The following is a 22,355-nucleotide window of genomic DNA, read 5'->3' on the forward strand; positions in this document are numbered from 1 at the left end:
TGGGTTTGTTTGTTTTCTCCCGAAGCCCGGCGGCGGCGTTGGCCGGTTCCGACGTGGTTGACTTCCTTGTTGACACCGCGAGAACCAGATCAAAGGTCCCTTCACCTTCAACTTTACCCCACGCATAGAGCTTCAGTATCCCCCCTGCCTGCTCAATATCAGGCAGTATGGCCTTCTCATTCGCTTCTCCTAATAGGGTGCTCGACAATATCAAGCGGCTCGAGCTGCAAGAGGCGGAATTGCCCTCCTTGCCTAGCATCCAACCCAACTTTGACTATGACAGTGGGATGGATACCAGTCGGAGCAGCGTGGATCCTAGAGAGTACGCCGGCCAAGAGAACGTGACAGACGATGTGAGCTAATTCATGCGGTCTCTGGTACAACACACCGATAGCTGATGGTTCAGAACGTAGCTACGCCTCATCCAACCAGACGAGCCTTCGCCTCCACTTCCCCATCAGCCACCCCTCCCCCTGCATCAACCCCCGCCAACCTATCTGCTACCACCTCGACATCACCCTATCCCCCCGTTCGAGCCTCTCCAGCAGCCAGCGAGTCTCCATACATCCCAAATCGAGCAGCCACGTCTACCCCACATACGGCCTACTCCCGTTCGCGTCGGTTCGTGAGCGACGACACGCGCTCGACCGCTCGACATGCCCAGACCTACACCATGGGCCACTCGAGGAACAGGAGCGATACAGACGAGTTTGCAGGAAACAGTACGGGAAGGGAGAAGTGGCATACCCCCGGCGAGATGAGTGCGAGTTTCTCGCAGGAAGGGATTGAGGCGGGTGATGGGTCGCCCGGATTGCAGGCGGGCGGTCTATTGGGATCAGAGAAATCAGTACCGCTAAGGGACGAGTCTTATGTGAGTTTGCTAATCCGCAGGGGTCGGGACTGGGCTGATGTTTAGACCTCAAGTACTGGGCCTGGCGAAACACCCATCACGCAGCGGTTATTCAAAAGCCACGTCGTCCTCCAGCGGCCAGGAAGGCGGTCTCATCTCGCCCAGAGCTACATCAACGAGACTGATCAGCTCAGCGCCTCTCAGCGTCCATCGGGATCAAGCTCGTCCTCTCAGGGACAAGAGCCGGCCGGAGAGGACGCTCTTCTCGTACCCGTCACCGACCGGGTACCCAGCTTGTCCCGGAGCGAGTTCTCCGCTACAGATGCCAGCGAGGCCGCGTCTACACCGGAAGGGCCAAGTCGGCGGGTCCTCATTGCATCGCAAAACTCCCCTGTTCAAGCTGAGGACCGCTCGGTGGAGCAACACCCTTCCGAAATCCCCGAAAACCCTACATATGACTATCAAGCGGAAGCCTCGGCCTCCTCATCCTCCTCTGCTCCTTCCTACGACAACACCCCCGCTCCCATCCGCCATGCCTCACCTTACAAGCAGTCTTCGGTCCGCGGTAACCCCCCCTTCAGCCAATTCTCGACACCCGGGATGGCTCGCGATCCCGCTATGGGCCGCAGTGACTATCTCGACTCCATGGTGTATCAGGCGCACACGCCCATCACTGCCCTCCGGGATGTAACGGACCAGTTCCAGGCCCCGCCTACCCCGTTGGCGGTACCATTCACTCCATCGCCAGTCGGCATGGTGTCCAAGAATAGCGACTTCTCCACTCCCCGCGCTCCGTTGGACGACGCCGAGCGGCGGAAGAATCACGTTCTGGCCGTACTCAGCTCGTCTGGGCTGCCAGCGCGCGATAGGCGGGGTGTCAGGGGCACACCACACCCCTTGCGCCGGATGTCGGCCTCTCCCCGAGCAGACTCTATCCTCGAGGAAGGACTGCCCGGTGCATCTCCCTCTATCCGCCTAAACCGGGCATCTCCCACCCACTCCCGCTCGCACTTCGATATCGACCGGTCCGCCTCTGCTCCGCCCAACGAGTCATTCGTCTCCGTCGCGTCCTCGGCGGACCTCACGACTGACCGCAGAGGAACCGCTCAGCCTCGCTTCTCCCGCGCCAACATCTCCTTCCCCACCATCCTTCTTCCTACCCATCAAGCCGACACCTCCACCCCCGGCGGCGGGGGCTCCCTGAGAGGAATGGACCACCACCGCGCCGACGGCGTCAAGATCCACAAGCACCTCAATGCAATGAATAAGCAACTGCTCGAGACAAACGCAGAGCTTGCTCGGGAGGCGGAAGGGTGGCGAGATGAGGTGGGACGATTGATGCAGCTGCTGGAAGAAGCTGGAGTGGAGGTGGAGGAGGTGGATGTGATGGCGAACGTGTCGAGGCGGAGCGGCGAGGCGAGCCTTGTCAGCGGTGCCTCGAATGTTACTGGACAGGACCAACAGTCTGGCCGGGACATCTCGGTTGGGATGACGTCTGAGCAGAACGCCGAGATCGTGCAAGAGCTGGCGGAGAAGCTCGAGGGGCTCGAGGAGATTCTGAACGAGAAGGACGCGCGCATCGTTGAGCTCGAAGATGAGGTGGCGGCGCTGAAGCAGGGCGGCGGCGCGGGAGGTATCGACGAGCAAGTGCTGGAGCTGCAAGACCAGCTGGAAGAGGCCGAGCGAGCGCGCCAGGCGCTTCATACCGACTTTGCGAGCAAGACGGAGCAACACGCCAAGCGCTTCGGAGAGATCTGTTTGGGGTTTGAAGAGCAGGTAGCGGGTCTGGAGGCGGAGTTGGGGGTGGCGCGGAAAGAGGTGGATAGGCTGCGAGGGGAGAAGGAGAGGTTGGAACGGCTAGCAGAGGCGAACTCGACAGGTGGGCGGGAGGTTGAGCTGGGTCGCCAGGTGCATTCCCTGAGTACGGAGCTGGAGCGGGCGAAAGCGGACGTCCAAGCTCGCTCAGAGGAGATAGAGGAACTGGAAGTTGCCAAGCGGGATGCGGAGGATCGGGCGGGAGGAGCGGAAGATGCGCTAGCGGAGAGAGAGGAGCAGCTGCGCTCAGCGTACGACTGCCAGCAGCGGGCGGAGAGCGAGGTGCATGGTCTGAAGGAGGAGCTGGCGCAGGCTCAGGCGGACCGCGGGGACACCACCGAGAAGGCGGATGAGCTCGACCGGCTCTATGCGGATATCGACAATCTCAACGCGTTGGTCGAGGAGCGGGAGGCGGAGCTGGAGGCATTGCAAGGCCGACTGGAAGTCGCGGAGATGGCGGCTCGACCACTTCGACAGAGCATTAGCGCCAGCTCGCCCATCAAGTCCTCCAGCTCGGATACTCCGGCCGACGCGGAGGGCGTATCGGCCGCGGACCAGGCGGGGTTTGTCGCTGCGATAGAGGACAGGTTGGGCGAGGCGTACCGCGAGATCGGTCGGCTCAAGCACGAGCTCTCGTCCACGCCTCATCGGAAGACCACTATTGAGGCAAAGGACGCCAAGATCAGGGCGTTGGAACAGGAGAAGGCGGCGCTGCTATCTAGAGCGTCACCCGTCCGGTCCGCTCAGGCTGCCTCGGGAACCCCTACTCCCGCCGGCAAGCCAACGCCGTTCGTGCATCGGGCTATTGCGGATCTGCGGATGCCAAAGACACCTGGTCCTCTCAAAGATGTAAGCTGAATCCCGAAAGACGGCTTAGACAAAGCTGACTCCACAGCTGTCATGGCTCAACACCACCATCGGCGATGCCAACGAGGGCATGTACCGTGCCCAACTCGGAAACCTGCACGAAGAGCTTGAGCATGCCAATCAACAGCTCGACGACAACTTTTCGCGCCTGGAGGCGGCGGGTCTGGTCGGTATTGAGCTTGCAGAAAAGCTCGCCGCAGCCCAACAGCGTATTTCGGACCTGGAGGATGAGATCCGGGCGCTCGTTCATAAAAACAAGGCGTCTTTGGCTCTGGTCCACGCTCAGAGGAAAGAAAACACGTCAGTTGGGATGTCCACGACGAAAGATCCGAGCTATGAGCTGACCCTTTAGACAAGAAAGCGAAGAACGGCTCCAAGCTGCACTCTCGGCGGTCCATACTCAGCTGGACGAGCTCCGCGCCGAAACGTCTCGGGAGCGCAAACGCCTACAAGCCGATAATCAGCGTATGCGGGACGCCAAGACCGCGGCGGAGGATCAGCTCGAGAATGAGATCAACAATATGCGGGCGGACGTCAATGAAGCTATAGACGCTGCGAACTCGGAAGTCGAACAGGCGAAGCGGGACGCTATTACCGCTTCGACCGAAACTGGGGCTCTGGCGCGGGAGCTCCAGAGTACCAAGGCTGACCTGGAACAGACGGGGCGGCGGCTCGCTGAGCTGCAGACGTCGGCGGAGGATCAGCAGAGGCGGCATGCACGGGAGATGGGGGCGAGGGTGTCGCCTCAGGATATGGCGGATAAGGTGGCTGAGATTGAGCGATTGCGGGGGGTTCAGCGGGAGAATAAGGACCGGACCGACCGTCTCGCCTCTGACCTGGCCAAGAAGACGTCGGATCTCCGGCGCGCAGAAGAGCGGATCGAGGATCTGCAGGCCGAACGACAGACGGTACTCGCGGATCTCGAAGACTTTGAGCGTGATCTCAATGCTCAGCGAGCGGCGGCGAGGCGGTTGACCGAGGAGCTGCAGTCGTTGCAGGACGAGCAGGCGGGGACGCAAGGTGACAAGAGAAAGTATGCGGCGTTGCAGCGGGAACACGAGGTGCTGGTGCGGCAGCAGGACGGGGTTCAGGCAAGGCAGCGCGAGGCGGAAGAGACGAAACAGGAGCTGGCAAGGGTCGTGAGGGAGTACAAGGCCGTCAAGGCCGAGATGAAGGTACTGGAGAGGGAGATCAGGCTGGTCAGGGAGGAGAGGGGCGAGCTGGAGGAGTGGAAGAGTACGCATGTGTGCGAGACGTGAGTTGTCGGGTACCGTGCATCTGCACTGGGGACGAGAGCTGACCAGTTTAGGGGTAGCAGCCAAGCCATGGCGGAGCAGAAGGCGCACTTTAAAGCCCAGACTCGAGATCTCGCCACGCAGATCCAGTACCTCAAGGCCAAATATACTCGGGAATCGACGTTCCGGAACGGTCTGGCGTTGCAGAAGCGGTATCTCTTGCTGTTGGTGGGCGGGATGAGTCTCAAGTGAGTTGACAGATCCGAGACGCCTTCAAGCACGTACGATGAGCTTATCCTTGTAGCGAACAAGCTACACTGAAGGCTATTGCATCGTTTGGCTTCCCCATGCCCGAACCGCCCCAACGCAAGATCACGCTCAAGGCTGTGGGGCTGGCGGTCGTGGGACTCATCAGAGCGAAGTGAGCTGCGCCAAGTCCAGCAGATGACAAGGGCTATAGCTGACACGTGCAGAAAATCCGCCGAGGCGTGGAGGGCTGAGAAGGCGCTCAAGGCGGAGGCTGTAGCCAACTTTGGGGAAAGAAGGAGGGTATCTGGACGATCATGAGCAGACGCGAACGGACATTCTGGAATATAATACAAGGTTGTATAGGTAGCTTGTGCAGGGATAGGCATGATCAGATGCAGCAAAACAGCATGTACACTACAAGACCTAAAGTTACTGCCGAAATATCGACTTAAATGACCAGCCCTTTCTCTTCTTCTTAGTCGGCGCCTCTCCACCCTCCTTCTTCTCATCTCCGCTCTTTCCTTCTTCCTCCACCAATACGTCCCCTTGACTCTGGCTGAGACTCTGACTCTCCTTCTCCGCATCTGCCTTGCGCTTACCGCTTCTCGTCGCCCGCCTAGACGGCCCGACCTCGATCTCGACGACTGGGACGACCGGCGTTGAAGACGCGGCAGACGACAGCCTGTTCCCCCTCTTGCGCGTCCCCAACGCGATTGGACTCGGCTTGATATCTGCCTCCTCCACCTTGTCCTCTAACTCTCCCGACTTGATTTCGTCCTGGTCCTTCTCCGTCCCCGCTTCGCTAGCCTCATCGGCAAGATCAGGCGTGGAAGGACGGTATGACGCCTCGCCGTGATTGTTCCGGCCAACCGACCTTCGGGCTGGGTCCGCTCGCCTCGATCGAGACTGACTGGAAGGGATGGGCTCGTCAATCGTGCTGGCGCTGGAAGGGGTGGGTGATCCCCCCTTGGCTTTGCCCTTACCCTTGCCCCGTACAGACCTGCGGGAAGGTTCGGGCACGGTAGCTTCTTGCTTGACCGCAAGCGAACCAAACCTTTCTGACGCTTGGCTGGCAACGCTACCTTCCCGCCCCTCGCCCACTGGCTGTGGCTCAACTGACTTGGATGACCGAAGTGACGCTCGCCGAGCGCTGCCGGCGGAAGAAGGGGCATAGTCGGCCGCGACCGGCGTGACCTCCCGGTCAAAATGGACGGACGCGGACCCCGAAGCGGCAGGGGGCTGCGACGACCGAGCGCGAGTACGCATCGCCGGTGGAGCAGCATCGGTGGGCGTGCCTTCGCGATCGTTTGAGACTTGCGACAGACGCGAGCTGGACCGGGTGTGGCGGCTGGTACGACGTGCACCAGTCGAGCCCGCCGCTTGCGAAGGGGAAAGAGCCGCGTCTGAAGCCTGGGACATTGACCTTCTCCCGCTTCCGCTCGACTGGCGCCGCATCGACGAGGACCCGCCTTCCGGCTCATCACGCTCCGCCTCTGGGAGAGGCGCAAATGTGATGCTGGGCGTGTTACCGACACTTTGCCGACCCCTCGAGACCCGCCTGGGCGTAGAATGAGGGGTCTTCTCCCGGATCTCGTCCGTAGCCCGCCCGCCTGCCGACGTGGAGAGGAGGAAGCAGTGTCCATCATCAAAGATGGCAGCACCCGCCACGCGATGGAGCTTGGCCGCGAGCGCAGCGCTAAGGAGCGGATTGTCATGCGTGATACGCTGTTTCCGGGCTTCAGTCTGCTCCTGTAGCGTCGGATCGCCGAGGTCGACCGACTCCTCCCGCCCCATCCGCTCGGTATCGCCCAGCACGCACTGTGGGACCAGAACGTCCGCCGAGATATCATTTTCGATGATCCGGAGTTTGCGGTAGGTACAGTGAGAGCGAGTGACGGCCGTCTCAGTGGCTGAAAGTGACTGGCGAGATTGTCGCTGAGCTCGGCGATTAGAGGGTGTGTATGTGGAACCCTCGTCCCGAGGTCCGACAGAGCCGTGGTGGTGGTGGCGAAGTGGCTCGTGGGCTGGACTTTCCTCGCGTGTGCCACTTGCAGAAGCTATGGGTGCCGATTCGGCGGCTTGCTCCAGATACTCGTCTGCTTCGTCAGCTCTGCGCTTCTCAGAGGGGAGCCTGAACTCACCAATATGCCGCTGCCCCACACCGCTGTCCTCGACCATCTCATCCATCTCCTTATCCTCATCGCCTGCTTCATCCTCCGTCTGCTGCTCGTCCAGTGCAGCTAAAGCACCCCCACGCATCTCGGAGCGTTCGTCCTCGGGGTCCTCGACCAGCTCGGCGGTCTCGCTCCCATCGACATCCGCCTGGGCAGCCTCCAATTCACCCTCTTCGGACTGCAGCATGTCCATGCCATCTTCACTGTCCAAGACACCTTGTCCAGTCTCCCGAACCTCCTCGTTCCCATCCTGCTCGACCGTCACCGGCTCGCCCTCATCCTGATCTCCCGCCTCGGACTGCAGAATGTCCATGCCGTCGTCATCGTCTTCCAGCATTCCATCACTAGTCCCACCAGCCATGCCCCCGCCCTCCTCTTCCTGCTCAAGAGCATCCTGCTCTTCATCGCCGATGACGTCCAGCTCGTCTGATTCGCTCGCACCGCCCACTTCCGCCTCTTCCTCTTCTTCTCCCGCATGCGAATCGGCGTCCTCCGCGTCGTTGAGATCGATTTCTGTGTCGACAAAACCTTCGGCGGCCCCCTTAATCTCTGCGTCGACAAAGCCTGGTGCGGCTCCCTCCTCCTCCACATGCTCGTCCAGGTCAACGTCCTCCTCGGCCAGCTTGTCCTCTTCCTGATCCAATTCGACTACCTCCTGATCCTCGTCGTCATCTTCCTCCTCGACGCTACTGTCATCCGCAGCATCCTCCTCCTTAACAGTAACGTCTTCCGCCCCGCTCCCGTCATCACCCGAGTCCTCCTCGATTACCTCGGTCTCAGTGTGAACCTCCACGTCGATCGTGCCCTCTTCCTCTTGGGCACGTCCCTCTTCATCTCGCATCTCCGGCATCGCCAACTCCACCTCCATCTCGCTGCCCGGGGTGACCATCGGCATATCCGCCATACTGCTCACACCAAGGAACCGCGAGGCACCCTCGCCAGCCTCGACGGCCGGGGTCGGGGCTTCCGATTTAGACTGTAAAGGCGATGTCATGCCAAAGTCCCGAATGACCAGCCCGGAGGGTGGTCGCCCCATGCTGAGACCCGCCGCCGACGTGGGTGTGAAAATGCCCTGTTCGGCTGTCGGTGGTGCGTGCACGATGAGCGAAGCCGGCGCCGAGTGATCCGTATCGATCTGATGCAGAACGTCAGGCATCCTAAGACGCGCATCCTCCGGCGCCGCACCTGGATCAGGCAGCTCCGTCGGTGTTTCCGCGCGCGACCGAGGTGTGGCCTCACCGGACGGCAGTGCGGACTCGAGAGGCATAGCGGGCGTCTCTTCCGGTGCTTGAGCGATGACCGACCCGGTGGGTGTATTATCGCTCGGCTCGAGGTCCTGGGGCAGGATCGGAGCGGGAATGTGGGTATCAGGCGGAGGAGCCTGAGGATCCGGAAGCTCAATAGGAGATTCCGGCCGTTGGACGGTATCCACCAGCATGTCCGCAGGTTGTATGTGCATCGGCGCGATAGCTTCCATGGACGGAGACCGAGATACGCGGGGCATATCTCCCGCCTCGAGAGCCTGCGGGACTTGCGTGTCTGGTGCGGGTGCAGATGGGTCCGGGAGGGGAATGGGTGTGACATCCCGATATTCCCGGTCTTCCTCCATCTCGGAAGGGAGATTGTCGGCGAGTGACTCGGGGACAGGGGAGACTGAGAATTCCCGAACGGCTTGTTCTGGCTCGGGTAGAGGATCAGGATGCTGGGGAGGCTGAAGGAGGTAGTCTGCGAAGCCCAAGTTGACCGGAGCATCGTCCATGACCTCGACTTCCGCCTCCGTCGCCATGTGACCCGCAGCCGAGTCCGGCTCCGCGATGGACTGGCTCGTCGCCGGTGCTTGCTCCTCCCTCTCCTCTTCCGAGACTACGCCAGGCAGGGGGATATCCGCCTCGTCATCGATCATGATGGGTTGATGCCCAGATCGAGCGGATTGCCCCGCCATTTCTTCAAGCAGCTCTTCCTCCTCGTCTGCCGAAGGGACCGAGATGAGCGGGGTGGTATCCGCCTTGTGATGGTGGTGTGGGTTAATGTGCGGTGATCGTGACTCTACCTGTCCAGGCCCGACGTCTGCGACCTCGGCCTCCGCATCATCCAACATGATAGGCTGGTGCCTCACTTCGTCCTCATCAACCGTCATCCCTTCCAGCATTTCCTCCTCCTCATCCGCGCTGGGAATAGACAGCGCTCCCGCTGGAGCTACTATCTGTGGTGAAGGAACCGAGGGCACCACAGGGTCCATCTGGACGTCCTCTTCCTCTGCCTCCACGGACGGCTCAGGTGCCGCCTCGTCATTCAGCAAAATGGGCTGATGCCTGTTCTCGTCGATATCAACCGTCATCTCCTCCAGCTGCTCCTCTTCCTCCTCGGCCGACGGGATGGACATGATTGGTTTGAGTGGAGAACAAGGGTGCAATGCGGTGGAGGCGGAAGCACCCGTCGATGAATGTCGTTCGACCGAGGGAGACGAGACCCCGGCTATCTCGTCCGTATCTGCGAAATGCACGTGCTGCGGAGGGGCCGAGTCCTCGATGATCTCGTCCGCATCATCAAAGTGGACATGCTGCGGAGCCAACTCCGAAGAAGTTGAAGGTCCGAGCGCGGAGACCGGGGTACCAGCGGGCTCTTCCGCATCGTCGAAGTGTAAATGCTGGGGTGTAGGCGAGACTGCAGGTGAGGCGCCGGAAAAGTCCCGCAGGGGAGCTTCCCCGGTAGCCGGAGTAGGATCGTATGCGACTCCGTCCTCCTCGTCGAAGCGGGTATGGCGAGGGGAGGTCCCAGTTCCCTCCTGGATGGCGGCAGCAGGAAGATCGTCATCCTCCAGCTCATCCACCTCGCTCCTCCGCTCCGGCCCGTCTTCCTCGTCAAAGCGGATGTGACCAGAAGAGGATGCGACTGCCGAGGTAGCAAGATCATCATCCCCTTCGAGCTCGTCAACCTCACTCCTCCGATCGCCGGACATCTTACGAGCGTCCTGCCTCTCCTCCCCCACCTCGTCTACTTCCGGTTCCTCCTCCTCCTCCGGACGGGCATCTTCGACATCCGGCGCGTCATTGTCCAGCCGGTCGTATTCGCTGTCCGACGAATCCTCAAATTCGATAGGTTCCTGCGGGGTCCCAGCGGCATATGGTACTTGCTCGGCACCAGGCGAGCCCGGACTGGGTGCACGAGAGTCCAGCTCGTCGATCTGTCCGCTAGGATTCGCCGACGAGCCGCGACTACGAGACGCCGAGTCGTCACGCTGCGACCTGTCATCCGCGGGGTCCGGAGTGGCATCGTTCTCGGCTGGTTCCGACCGCTCATCTCCCGAGCCTGAAGGAAGGTCCGAGCCTTCTCGCTGGGATGCGTAAGACGAGTCGGGCGAGACGGACCGGCGCCGTTTTGGTGAAGCACCAGATTGCTGCTCTGCTCGGCGTTTCGAGGAGCCGACTTCCGCCCGATCCTGCCGCTCCACCTCTTCCACCTGTTCTTCCTCTTCCGTCTCCTCTTCTCCAGACTCGTACTCCTGCTCCGACCCGCTGGCTTGTTCGCCGCCGGGCTGGGACTCGTCGTCGCTATCGGTCAGGATCTCGATGACGTCCGGCTGCGAACTACGTTTCATAAAGTTCGCAGCTGAGTTGTCAGCTTCAGGGCATCTCGGGGAAATATCTGTACCCACATCTCGCTGGTTGAGCAGGCCTCTCTTCTTCCTCTTCGTCATCCTCCAGCAGCTCATCCTCCTCGGTCCGATCCGAATATGACCCCTCAGCTTGGCTACCGCCTCCCTCCTCATCCTCATCGTAAAGCTCATCTTCCTCTTCGGGCAGTCGTTCTGGCTCGGCTCTGCGAGACTGCCGGGCTGGAGGAAGGACAGGTGACGCTTCTAACGATCAGCGCCATGCGAGGCGGCGGTGAAAGCAAACTTACCCCTCGAATCCTGTCTTGAATCGTTACTGTCCTCCCGCTCCACTTCGTTCTGAGCGCTCCGACTTCCTTCGCACCCATGATCCACTTCTCCGGCTTGGTCATCTTGCTCTAATTCGTCCCTTTCGGTCTGCGCGTAATGCCCCTCATCCGCCTGCTGAGTTGGAGGGTACGCCTCTTCCTCCTGATAGCGTTCTTCGTCCGGCTCAGGGAATGCGCCGTCGATGTAGCCAGCACCCTGCCATGCTTGCTCGGCTTGACCCTCGTCGGCCGGGTACAGATCGGCTTCCATGCCCGGCTGAGATTGCGGATAGCCTTGCGAGGTCAGCACATTCCACGCATGTCTAAGCAGACATACCTTGACCATAATAGTCCGGCTCGTAGCCCATCGCACCTTCATCCGTGGGCTGCTCCATATTCTCATCGGCGTATCCATCCCCGGCCTGATCCCGCTCGTCCTGATATTGATCTTCACCCTCCGCATAGCCTCCCTGATCCGCGTAGAGAGGCTGCTCCCGCATCCCCGAGTCGAGATGCTGAGCAAATGTCATGAGGAGGTCTGGATCGACCACATCGTCCGAGAAGAGACGGGGCTCTGGTTGTGCGTCGGCCAGACCGGGAAGGGGAATGGCGTTTTCGTAGACTGGTGCTGCGAAAGGGTCGTATCGGTCCTGAAGTGTCAGCACCGCTACGAGCCAATGATTGAGACAGACTCACCTGGCTGAAAGAAGGACCAGAGGTATTTACAGAGAACAAGGGTGGAAGGACGCCAGAGGGGGCAGATTGTGATGGTCCGGGCATAGCGAAGTCACCAGCCAGCGCGGCGGGTTGATACACCTCGAAGACCGGACGAGGGAGCTGCGGCTGCTCCAAGCTCTGGTCCACTTGGTAATCAAAGCCCTCCTCCGCCTCCATGGCTGACCCGTCCAGTTGATCATCATACTCCACCGCCTCCCCTTCACCCCGCTCTTCCAGCTCCTCCTCCTCTTCCTGGAGTGATCCGGTCCCATTTACTACTGCCACCGGGACTTCCGCCTCCTCTGGGACGCAGGGTGATGGCGACCTGGACGGTCCGGGGTCTTGGGGTGGGTTGACGCCGTACCGGATCTTCTGCTGAAGCTGCTCCAGCCAGTCATTACGCGCCTCGTTTCCAAAGGTTTCGTATGCCTTTTTGAGCCGAATTCCACCTTGCGGCGCGGCATGAGAAGAGATACGACTCATGATGCCTGAGTCGACGCTCTTATCTGTGTAGAAGAAGCGTGTGTAGGAAGGGTATGCTAAGAGGTAAGAGGAGGAAGGATAATAGGCGGTTTTGGGTGACGATGATGGCTGTCGTGCCTGAATGGAGATTGGATCTATCTCCACACGCAAGAAATGTTGACAGCCAAAGCAGAGCTATAGAGGGAACTTTCGTTGCATCACCATACACCCCAAGAATGCCACCTCAGGAAATCATACTCAGCAGCTGCTCAGGCGAAGCTTCATCCAGCTCAGCCCCAGGCAGATCAGTCTCAGCGCCAGCCATACACACACACGATCTTCTCTCCGCCGCCCCTCTCCACGCCTTCAAAACATCCACCGCTGGTCCAGCATCGACATCGTTTGTCCCTTCTCAACATGGGGTCGGTGGGGCAGTATTCGCCGTACAGGAAGGCAAGGCATTAGCGCATGTCTGGGCATGGCAGAAGGTGTGTTCGCGTTCTGAGCTCCGCTGATAGCAGGATCAAATGCATCTGAAGCTTCACCTGCCTGAAAAGCTTTCATGCTTCGCCGTCTCGCCCAACGGGTGCTGGGCGGTCGGCGGATCACCTTCGGGCCAGATATATCTTTGGGAAATATCGTCCGGGATGCTTCTATCGTCATTTACAGGGCATTACCGCACAGTCAGCTCCTTGACGTTTACAAACGACTCGCACATGCTTCTATCGGCGTCACTCGACTCATCGGTACATGTCTACCTCGTCTCCCGCTTGGTAGCGGAGGATGACTCGGGACCTGTTGGAAAGCCATATGGGACGCTGAAGGACCATACGCTGGGCATCCGAGCTGTAGCCGTGGGCAAGACAGCCGGTGCGCACGGCGGGAGATGCTGGACGGCATCGGACGACGGCACAGTCAAGGTTAGACCTTCCTATCGATCATCTGCTCAGTACTGACGAACAGATATGGTCCCTTCACCCCCCTTTCGACCTCCTCACTACCTTCTCCCTTCCCCAGTCAGTCGTCCCCACCACACTCGCCGTAGACCCCACTGAGCGGTTCTTCTACATCGGCACATCTACTGGCGACGTCTACCACGTCCCCCTCTTCCGGCATCGAGCCATGCTTGGCGCAAGCTCAGGCGTTGGCGGCAGCATAGAAGCTATCGGCGGAGGAGGTCAAGGCTCTGCATCTATCAAGACCAGTCCAAGCGTCATCTCAACCAAGTAAGCCCCCCATCATGCCATTTAAAGCCCTCCTGACAGCCAGATCTCCAATAACGGCCCTCGCCCTGTCCCTCTCCTGCACCCACCTCCTCGCCGGCACCCAATCTGGCGATATTCATATTCACGCTCTACCCTCACATCAACATCTCCGGACCCTCTCCTCTCATTCTGGGCCCATCACACACCTATCGGTCCTCCTTCGTCCGCCCGACCTTGTCGGCGCATCCGCCCAGACAAAGTCGGACGAATGGCCCCTGATGGAGGTCAAGCCATTCGAGCGCATGCGTGCCGGTGCCGCCGCGAGGGACATGCGCGAAGTAGGCATCGTACTACGGTCAAAGGGAACCGAGAGCGCTTTGGAGAAACTGCGCCTCCAGCCCAAATCGCAAGGCGGGGCGAGGGCGGCTGAGTCGACCACGGACACGTCCACGCAGATCGCCAACCTGGAGAGCGAGAACAAGAAGCTCAAGGCCAGTTTGGATAGGGCGATGAAGGTGAATGAGAAGATGTGGGCAGGGGTGGTGAACATGAAGCTGGATGGAGGAGCCGAAGCGGGATCTTAGATTGGGAGATGCATCCGTCTACATGGGCTCTCCGTCGAGGTCGTCGTCACCCATTGGCTCGCCGTCCAAGTTCATCTCTTCCCCATCCAGGTCCATCTCTTCTCCATCGAGATCCATCTCCTCCCCATCCAGATCTTCCGCAGGATCGCCAGCTCCGCCTAATGCCTCTCGCAGGATATCCTCAGCTTCCTCCTCCGGCGCCTTGACCCGCTTGAAGGATGACTTGAAGCCTGAGGACTTGAATCCCTTGGTTTTGCCCAGCTCCTCATCCGTCTTGTCCAGCTTCGTCTTCGCTTCGGATGGTGCAGCCAATTTAGCATGCTTGGCAGCTTCAAGCTCGTCCAGTGTTGTCTCGCCCATGAACAGCTGACGAAGTGTTTGACTTGTTTCTTGTGTGTACACAATCCTGGATGATCAGCTTGGTTCATTTCTGGTCCAGAACGAAAGGAACTGACCAAGCCTCCCAGATATCCAGTACAACCATGACTTGCGCCTTGAAGACGTCCGCACTCATCTGTCCCGAGTACGCCAGCAAGCTCTGATACACCGTCGACAGATGCGCAAAGACCGGCGGAAGGCGCTTCTCGAACGCAAGTCGATATCGCCAGACATTCGGCAGTGGGGAGGCCTATAACCATCAGCTTCACTGCTGCCCAGAAGGAGCACCGATCAACTGACCGAGTTATGCAGTATATCCGAAACCAGATGCAATCTCGCCAGCTTCCTCGGGACGGGCGTCCCATCTACCATCAAACTCCTTATAATCACCTCTGCAATCTCATCCGCCGCCTCTGCGCGCTTCAACGCAAACTCCATCGCCCGCGCAATCTCCACCCGCGTGCCCGACATCGCCCGCAACATCGCCTCGAGCCGTTTCCTGGCGAGTCGGCCCAGCTTGCCCTTTTCCGTACGTTCCTTCTCCGAGTCTTCAGCAGAGTCGGACGAGTAGAGGGAAGCGTAGCCCGTGTCGTCGAAATGGGAGGTAGGGAGTGGTGGGAAGCGATAGCGAGGGTTGACGGTGTATTTGAAGAGGTGGTATTCGGGTAACTACACCCTCAGCTTTGAACGCGTCCATCGCGGCAGATTGAAGCTTACTTCTTCCTTAAACAAAAACGCAAATTTGGGGTTCCCTTTCTCCTTCTCCCGTAAGAGCTCCTCAAATGCCTTCCCGTTCGTCTTCACCCGATTCGCCACAGCCCTGACAAAGCTGTCCGACTCTGCACTGATCTGATCCAGCCAGGCAATCTTGTGATTGGACCCCCGAGGTGGCGAGGGTGACCGCGAAGAGGATGGCGACCGCGATCTGGAGCTGGAGGCAGAGTATGACCGCTCTCGCTTGGGCTGGGCACTACGCGGTGGGGGCGAAGCCGAGCCGTCTGAGCCGGAACGCGAATCCCGTCTGTTTCTTGACTCGCGATGCCGACTCGGACCTGGCGAGGCTGATCGTCGCTTCTTTTTGCTTGATCCAGCGCCGACGTCTAATCTTCGTCAGCCTGAAGCAAATGCTGAATGCAGCTGTCAGCTCACCATAGATAGGCTCAGCAGGCAGGGGCATTTGTTTCCCCCAGGCTACCCTGATCTGACTACCGCCCCATTCTATCCCGTCCATCTCGTTCAGCGCCACCGCGGCGTCATCGCGATTCATGAAATTGACAAAGCCAGTCAACGAGCCTCGGCCTCTCTGGGCTACAGCCCATTCGGCCTCTCCTCGAGCTGAGCGGTGTCAGCTTGGATCGCGTGACTCCCGGAGTGCGACAAAGCTCACGCCACATGATTTTGACGGTCCCTATCGGACCATACTTGACAAAGAACATCCCAAGGCTCTCTTCATTCACATTCGTCGGTAGACTCGTCTACTGTCAGCCAGATCATAACTCGGACTTACGATGTAGAGGTTGGTAGACTACAGGTGTCAGTTTTCGTCTTTACTTTCGATACAGACTTGCGAGCTCACCTCGATCTGGGGCGCGGCCGCGGGTTTTCCCGCCGGATTGCTTTCCCATGCTACATCGATGTTTAGCTCGACAGCTTGATGATGGGCGCGCCTGTACTGTACAGACCTGCAAGAGCGGTCACCGATGACCCTTCCACTGCTGAGTGAGCATGAGGTCCGGGCAGCAGACAATGGTACGAATCTCATACTGCAGAGGGGACTTACTTTTTGCGATCTGACCCAAGCGGGATTCTCGTGCTTCCTGATTACTGCCCAGTCAGCCTTGCTCGTTCGCTCGGAAGACCAAACATACCTCTTGATCTCGTTCAGGAAGCTGTCCATTGCGCGCTTGCCTTTCGGTTTTGGCGCAGCGACGGGGGCGGCTGGAGCAGGCGGATGAGCTGCTCTTGCTTGATAAGGCTGCAGCATTAGCTATCAATAGCAGCAGGGCAACGTCAAATCTTACCCTATAGCCCATCATTGCGGCCGGTCCTTGGGGTGGCATATTGGATGGACCCGAGGGCGGAACAGGTGGTCTGACAGCTTGGTATGCCGCCCCTTTCTGGTCAGCTTGGGACCTATCTCAGTAGAGGGAGGGTTAGCTAACCTCCAGCCCTCACAAACCCGCTCCCTTGTGGCTTCCCCCGGCTCATCCCAGGTCCGAAGCCCCGCATCCCACCAGACGGGGCCGACTCGAATGTCTCCAGCTCAGCATTCAGCTTGGCTAGTGCCCTGATCCCGTCAGCTCTGTCCTGCATGCCCGTCTTTGACGTAGAATCGCATGGGGAAGCTCACTCTTCTTCTTCTTTCCGCTTCCGCTCCTCTGCCTCCCTTTCGAGGTCCTTCTTGGACTTCTTGGTAATACCATGAGAGAAGGTCTTTGTCTTGAGCTGATTTAGAGCTAAGGTCTGTATGGCCCATCAGCTATGCTCGCTGCTTAAGGGTGCAACCAAAAACACCTTTGGTAAGAAGACGGCCGCCTCGTCCTCTTCCTCATCGTCGCCCGCAAAAGCGGACAGGTCAAGCTTGCGAGACATGCTAGCAGTTTCGATTGGCTCAAGGGTACGCTCCAGACTGCAATCAGTCGAGTGAACAGATATAGAGATGTAGAGGCAATGAGAGCAGTCAAATGGTGCTCCTGGGGAGAGGCTAAGTCGCTGAAATCCAGCTGGTTCCGGGGGCGATCTCAAGCCATCTCAGCCAGAACTTCGACAACGATCTTCCATCTTTACCTCAATCACCTATCAACAGATACGCCGGCAAGATGACTGAACAAGCTCCAGACTTCCTCGCCAAGGCCCAGGAGGGTATGGGCTCGAGGTTCCAGTCGCAAGCGTCCATCGACGAATCGAATACCAGGAGGGAGAAGGAGTGGAAGGAGGCGTATGCCAGGTGAGAATCAGCTTGTCTGTCATTGCCCTGTCGGCGACTCATCCCGCCCAGCAGTCATGGGTACATAGGACTGAAATCCTGTATAAGGGGAGATGTACACGGCGCAGTGGAGGGGCTGACATGGTGCAGGCTAGGGCAAGAGCCACCAAAAGCGACAGAATTCGCCCATGACGGTTTGACGCTCTTCGAGGTGAGTTGTACATCATGCTCTCGCTTGACCTTAGCTAACATCTCCAGCGACTAGAGACGAACAAGGTGCGCTGCCCCATTCCCTTGTCCTTCACGGCACGGCATGCAGCTACAGCTGACAACGTAGCGACTGAATACGGAAGAATGGGACGACAAGATGAAGCTCGCCAACCAATATCGCGGTATCAACGCCGACGAAAAACGATTCCTAGACGAACGGTACGCCGAGAAGATGGCGGCGCAGAAGGTCATAGATGATGAGGTCGCCAAAGAGCTAGAGGCCTATCGACAGTGAGTCCGGACTCCCTTGAACTGTATGAACGATGTGCTAATCGAGCAGAGCAAAGAAAGGAGGAGATGAGCCAGAACCCACCCTTGCCGCGCCTGTAGCAGCAGCAGCCCGAAAGCCCCTGCCTACAAAACCAAAGAAGGACGTCAAGTCTCTCTTGAAAGGTGTGGTCGTCAAGAAGAAGCCAAAAGCGAAGCCGGATCCGTCAGCGGCGGGGGCGCCGGGAACAGGGGGAAAGATTGGACCGACGGCGGCGGAGGTTAGTGCTACGGAGAAGGTTGGGGCGGCGGGAATGACGGCGCTGGGTAAGCGACTTGTACAGGAAGAGCCAGAGACGGAAGGGGAGTCGGAAAAGAGGGCAAAGGTGGACGGTGGGCAGAGGTGATACCTTCATGTGGACAATGTATGCCGAGTAGATGTATGTAGAATAAACCTGTAGAGCATATGCACAACCTTGTATACATCATCTTTACCATTGCCAAGCCTATTTCTTACTCGCTCCTCTATGCCCTTCTGAAAAGCCTCCCTCTTAGTTGTCCGGAACCCGCTCACTCTCGACACCCCAGATTCCGTCCGCGTAGTCTGACCATCAGCTATGCTTGCCTTGCCTCGAGTGCGCGAAATTTTAGCTCACCTTGGACAGACCTATCCGAAGAGAAGTCTCCCATACTGCATGAAGTGATCTGCTTATCAGCGGCCAGTAAAGCAGCTCACGAACGCAAGCAGACTTACAATAGCTTTACGTGTCCACTCCTCCGGGTCTCCGCCCCAAAGCTCATCAACAAGCTTCTGGGCGGCGAGGTATGACCCAAAGTCGTTCGAGACGAGGTAATAGTCGTGCTCGTAGACCTTGCGGTCAGCTCTACTATCCTCATGCCCCTGTCAGGTGGGTAGCTTACAGTCTTGAGGAGCGAGTCGTAGATCCCAGCATCCCCAAACGCGCCCGACTCGATATGCTTGAACACCGCCGCAAGCTCGGGCGACCGCTGCTCGAGCGGCGTCGGGTTGTAGCTGTTGTTGTATCGGACCTGCTGGACCTGGTCGTTGAGGTAGCCAAACATGAAGCACTGGCGTCAGCTAAGGTCGACGAGCAATCTCACCTGGTCTTCGCCGGCGTCTTCGGCGATCTCAATGTTGGCTCCGTCGACGGTACCGAGGAGCAAGGCACCGTTCAGCGCGAGCTTCATGTTGGACTGCCAGAGTCAGCGATGTGTCATCGAGAAAGAAAGTGGACTTACAGTGCCGGAAGCCTCGGTACCAGCGGTAGAAATCTGGACCGAGATGTCCGCAGCGGGAATGAGGACTTCGGCGATGGAGACACTGTAGTCCGGGATGAAGACCACCTTGAGCAGGTCGCCGACGTCCTGGTCGTTGTTCTACACGTCAGCGCCTTCCTCTTTGTACTGGATCGGACTTACGACAATCTTGCCAACATTGACAATCAGCCGGATGACCAGCTTGGCGATATAGTACCCCGGCGCGGCCTTTCCAGCAAAGATGAATGTCCACGGCTGGATCTTCTTCCTGTCCGCCGGGCTCGCCTTTTTGATCTCGAGGTACCGATGGATGATGGCGAAGATGTTGAGCGTCTGGCGCTTGTACTCGTGCATCCGCTTGATTTGCGCCGCAAAGACCGACCGGGGGTTGAGGGTGATGCCCAGCTCCTGCTCAATGACCTCTGCGAGTCGCCTTTTGTTGTTTTGCTTGATAATGTCAAACGCTTTTCGGAACTCCTTTTGCTCAGCCATGGGGATGAGGTTCTTGAGGAGCTGGGCGTTGGTGAGCCACGCCTCGGACCCGAGCGAGTGGGTAATGAGCGCCGAGAGTTCCGGGTTGCACTGCAGCAACCATCGACGCGGGGTGATACCGTTCGTGACGTTGGTAAAGTGGTCGCGACCCTTGAACTCGACAAAGTCCTTGAAGATGGTGGCCTGGAGGAGTTGCGAGTGGAGCTCGGCGACACCGTTGACCTTGAACGAACCGACGATGGCGAGGTAGGCCATGCGGACGTACTTGGGGGTCCCCTCTTCGATGATGGACATGCGGGCGAGACGGTCATTATCGTTGGGCCAGCGCTTGGCGACCTGCTGCAGGAAGTCGCTAATGTCAGCTTTGTTGTGGGACGACCTACTGGTTGATCCTGTAGATGATCTGCAGGTGGCGGGGGAGGAGCTTCTCGAAGAGGCTGACCTCCCACTTTTCGAGCGCTTCAGGCAGGACAGTGTGACTGAATTAGCTCTATGCAAGCGTGAGACTTACTTGGTGTACGCAAAGACCTTGGTGGTGATCTTCCAGGCCTGGTCGTACGAAATGTCCTCCTCATCAATGAGGATCCGCATGAGCTCGGCGATGACGATAGTCGGGTGCGTGTCGTTCACTAGGCATGAGCTCAGCTATCCCGATGTATAGGACGCGCGAACTCACTCTGGATGCAGATGTAGTCAGGAAGCTGGGTCCAGGGGAGCTCGAGCTTGGTGAATCGCCTCAAGATGTCCTGGAGCGAAGCAGAGCACCACAAGTACTGCTGCTGCAGCCGGAGGAGCTTGCCCTGGTACATGTTGTCATTGGGGTAGAGAACTTGGGTCTAATGTCAGCGCTGCTGTTGGTGGCACTCACGATATTGCCGACTTCAGAGCTAGCGTGCACACTGGCTTCGTAGTTACCAGCTACTGGGTCAGCTCTTGTAGCAAGTGTCCTGGTCAGTACAACTTACCGTTGAAGGAGTTCAGGTCGAAGCCTTGGACGGGCTACAAGTCAGCTCCAGCCGAAAGCCCAGCTCACCTTGGCGCTCCACAATCGGATGTTGGCGCAGTTCTTGGTCGCGTAACCGGGAATGGGCGTGTCGTACGCCACCGCCAAACACTCCATCCCGCCTGACCACACCGCCTTGTCGGAATTGGCGACCGGCTCGACGTTTCCGTAGAATCGGATAGGGTACGCCACGTCCAGACGGGCAATCTCCCAGGGCTGTCGTCAGCCCGATTCAGCTTTGCAGACCTACGTTTTCTCGGTCGAGCCACGGGTCGGGGGCCTCGAGCTGCTCGCCAGTCTTGGACAGCATTTGCTTGAAGATACCATAATTGTATCGGAGACCGTAGCCCCATCCGGGAAGACTGAGAGTCGCCATACTATCAATCTATCGTCAGTGCTGCTCGAAGGATAAGCTCACGTAGCACGCGGCAAGACGGCCCAGACCACCGTTTCCGAGCGCGGCGTCTCGCTCTTCGTTCAACAGGTCTTCAAAGTTCTGTCATCAGCTGTGGCTCCAAGGATAATAACTTACAAAGCCGAGCTTCCTCGAGGCGTCTTCGTAGGTGTTCTTCATGCCCAGGTTGAGCACGGCGTTGTCGAGCGAGCGTCCGATCAACCACTCGATGGAGAAGTAGTAGATACGCTTGGGAGCGCGGGCGGTGTGGTACCTGATGTCAGCCTGCTCAAGGACTAGACTCACGAAGTGGTCTCGTTCCATCGCTTGATGAGCTGGTCCCGGACAGACAGGGCGGTCGCCTGGTATGCGGCGATCTATAGGTTAGCTGGAGGCCTCGTGATTTCGCAGAAAGAGCTCACTGTGTCCATGTTACCGGCCTGACGAGCAAGCGACGTCGTGACATGTCGGACAATGGTGTTGGCCACGCCCTGCACGTCGTCTTCGTCGACATCGTTAGCCTTGAGAGCGGTCTTCCACGTCGCCTCCTGGCCGACCGGCCACTCCTCGCCGCCCACCACGCCCTTCTGAGAGGGGAAGTAAGAGCCTGTATATCAGCCAAGTCATTTGACGCGCGAGATGGAGACCTACCGGTCAAGGACCGCTTGTGCTGCGGGCGTTCCTTGCGGGGCGTGACGACGGCCTGCCCGATCTTGGTCGTGTCGACACTGTGGCTCGGCCCGTGATCCGGCAAGCGGGGATGCGAGGCGGATACGGATGACCGCCGGGAGAGGGACGGGTGGTGCACCGATGGAGTACGCGACGAGGGCGCAGAGTCATCCAATTTGTCAGCTCAGAACGTGTGGGTTGAGAGAAGCGGACATACCTGTAGGCAATTTATTGACATTGTCCTTGGTGAGGGCGTTGAGGATGGTCTGCATCTTGCTCGCTGGGCCTACAGGCTAGAGCTAGACAAGACAAAGACAAGGATGAGAGGTGGAAGAGAGAAGGGGGGAATGAGAAGGGTGGAAGCTGCGCTAATTAGGGCCAAGGGACAGCGGAAGCGGAGCGCGAAGCGAAGCGAGAACGAGGAATGTTGAATAGCCGGTTAAGCTTCGATGTCTCGCCCGGCCGCTTGGCCCGTCGACGCGCGATGCACCGCTTCCAACGCGTCAAGCTGCTCTGTAGAGGCTGATATACATCACACTACTGCCTCGGGTCCCCCCAAGACATGCTGCTACGATGTAAATAGCCAATGAACTGAGAGACCATCCTTCGACAGGCTGCTCGTGGCCCTTACAAGGCAGGCATTACCCCGCGGCGTCCAC

At 58.8% G+C, this 22,355-nt stretch overlaps 6 protein-coding genes across 6 annotated transcripts; 3 read left to right on the forward strand and 3 right to left on the reverse strand.

Moving 5' to 3' along the window:
* Positions 1-167: 167 nt before the first annotated feature.
* On the forward strand, positions 168-5,334 carry MKK02DRAFT_26036 (uncharacterized protein; the record flags this gene model as incomplete). Its single annotated transcript, XM_053087132.1, has 9 exons — positions 168-353; positions 407-871; positions 917-3,514; positions 3,561-3,832; positions 3,885-4,552; positions 4,646-4,787; positions 4,827-5,015; positions 5,072-5,188; positions 5,241-5,334. The coding sequence occupies 9 exons, from the start codon at positions 168-170 to the stop codon at positions 5,332-5,334; spliced, it is 4,731 nt and encodes a 1,576-aa protein (XP_052946404.1).
* Positions 5,335-5,445: 111 nt separating this feature from the next.
* MKK02DRAFT_45333 (uncharacterized protein) lies at positions 5,446-12,311 on the reverse strand (the record flags this gene model as incomplete). The annotated part of the gene is made up of 6 exons (XM_053093360.1): positions 5,446-7,112; positions 7,158-10,799; positions 10,846-11,049; positions 11,094-11,405; positions 11,449-11,761; positions 11,808-12,311. The coding sequence occupies 6 exons, from the start codon at positions 12,309-12,311 to the stop codon at positions 5,446-5,448; spliced, it is 6,642 nt and encodes a 2,213-aa protein (XP_052946405.1).
* A 215-nt stretch (positions 12,312-12,526) lies between these two features.
* On the forward strand, positions 12,527-14,079 carry MKK02DRAFT_27578 (putative ribosomal large subunit assembly and maintenance-related protein; the record flags this gene model as incomplete). Its single annotated transcript, XM_053087370.1, has 4 exons — positions 12,527-12,778; positions 12,812-13,210; positions 13,254-13,516; positions 13,560-14,079. The coding sequence occupies 4 exons, from the start codon at positions 12,527-12,529 to the stop codon at positions 14,077-14,079; spliced, it is 1,434 nt and encodes a 477-aa protein (XP_052946406.1).
* An 18-nt stretch (positions 14,080-14,097) lies between these two features.
* Positions 14,098-17,049, reverse strand: MKK02DRAFT_45335 (uncharacterized protein; the record flags this gene model as incomplete). Its single annotated transcript, XM_053093361.1, has 15 exons — positions 14,098-14,485; positions 14,535-14,707; positions 14,758-15,126; positions 15,175-15,557; positions 15,607-15,792; positions 15,845-15,932; positions 15,965-15,982; positions 16,034-16,083; positions 16,140-16,169; positions 16,238-16,281; positions 16,326-16,432; positions 16,479-16,570; positions 16,620-16,744; positions 16,808-16,902; positions 16,972-17,049. 15 exons carry the CDS (start codon positions 17,047-17,049, stop codon positions 14,098-14,100), a joined length of 2,226 nt encoding a protein of 741 aa, XP_052946407.1.
* Positions 17,050-17,276: 227 nt separating this feature from the next.
* Positions 17,277-18,267, forward strand: MKK02DRAFT_33779 (N-terminal domain of NEFA-interacting nuclear protein NIP30-domain-containing protein; the record flags this gene model as incomplete). Its single annotated transcript, XM_053088780.1, has 6 exons — positions 17,277-17,404; positions 17,534-17,594; positions 17,642-17,659; positions 17,721-17,884; positions 17,934-18,141; positions 18,205-18,267. The coding sequence occupies 6 exons, from the start codon at positions 17,277-17,279 to the stop codon at positions 18,265-18,267; spliced, it is 642 nt and encodes a 213-aa protein (XP_052946408.1).
* A 144-nt stretch (positions 18,268-18,411) lies between these two features.
* On the reverse strand, positions 18,412-21,968 carry MKK02DRAFT_45337 (carbohydrate phosphorylase-domain-containing protein; the record flags this gene model as incomplete). The annotated part of the gene is made up of 20 exons (XM_053093362.1): positions 18,412-18,464; positions 18,517-18,565; positions 18,615-18,731; positions 18,782-18,949; positions 18,983-19,075; positions 19,121-19,258; positions 19,301-19,982; positions 20,014-20,109; positions 20,142-20,259; positions 20,307-20,466; positions 20,499-20,548; positions 20,596-20,629; positions 20,664-20,849; positions 20,884-21,018; positions 21,052-21,129; positions 21,166-21,301; positions 21,334-21,404; positions 21,450-21,634; positions 21,679-21,879; positions 21,914-21,968. 20 exons carry the CDS (start codon positions 21,966-21,968, stop codon positions 18,412-18,414), a joined length of 2,805 nt encoding a protein of 934 aa, XP_052946409.1.
* Positions 21,969-22,355: the final 387 nt, after the last annotated feature.

The sequence above is a fragment of the Dioszegia hungarica genome, assembly GCF_025882075.1.
Source record: "Dioszegia hungarica strain PDD-24b-2 chromosome Unknown MKK02contig_8, whole genome shotgun sequence".
NCBI lineage: Eukaryota > Fungi > Basidiomycota > Tremellomycetes > Tremellales > Bulleribasidiaceae > Dioszegia > Dioszegia hungarica.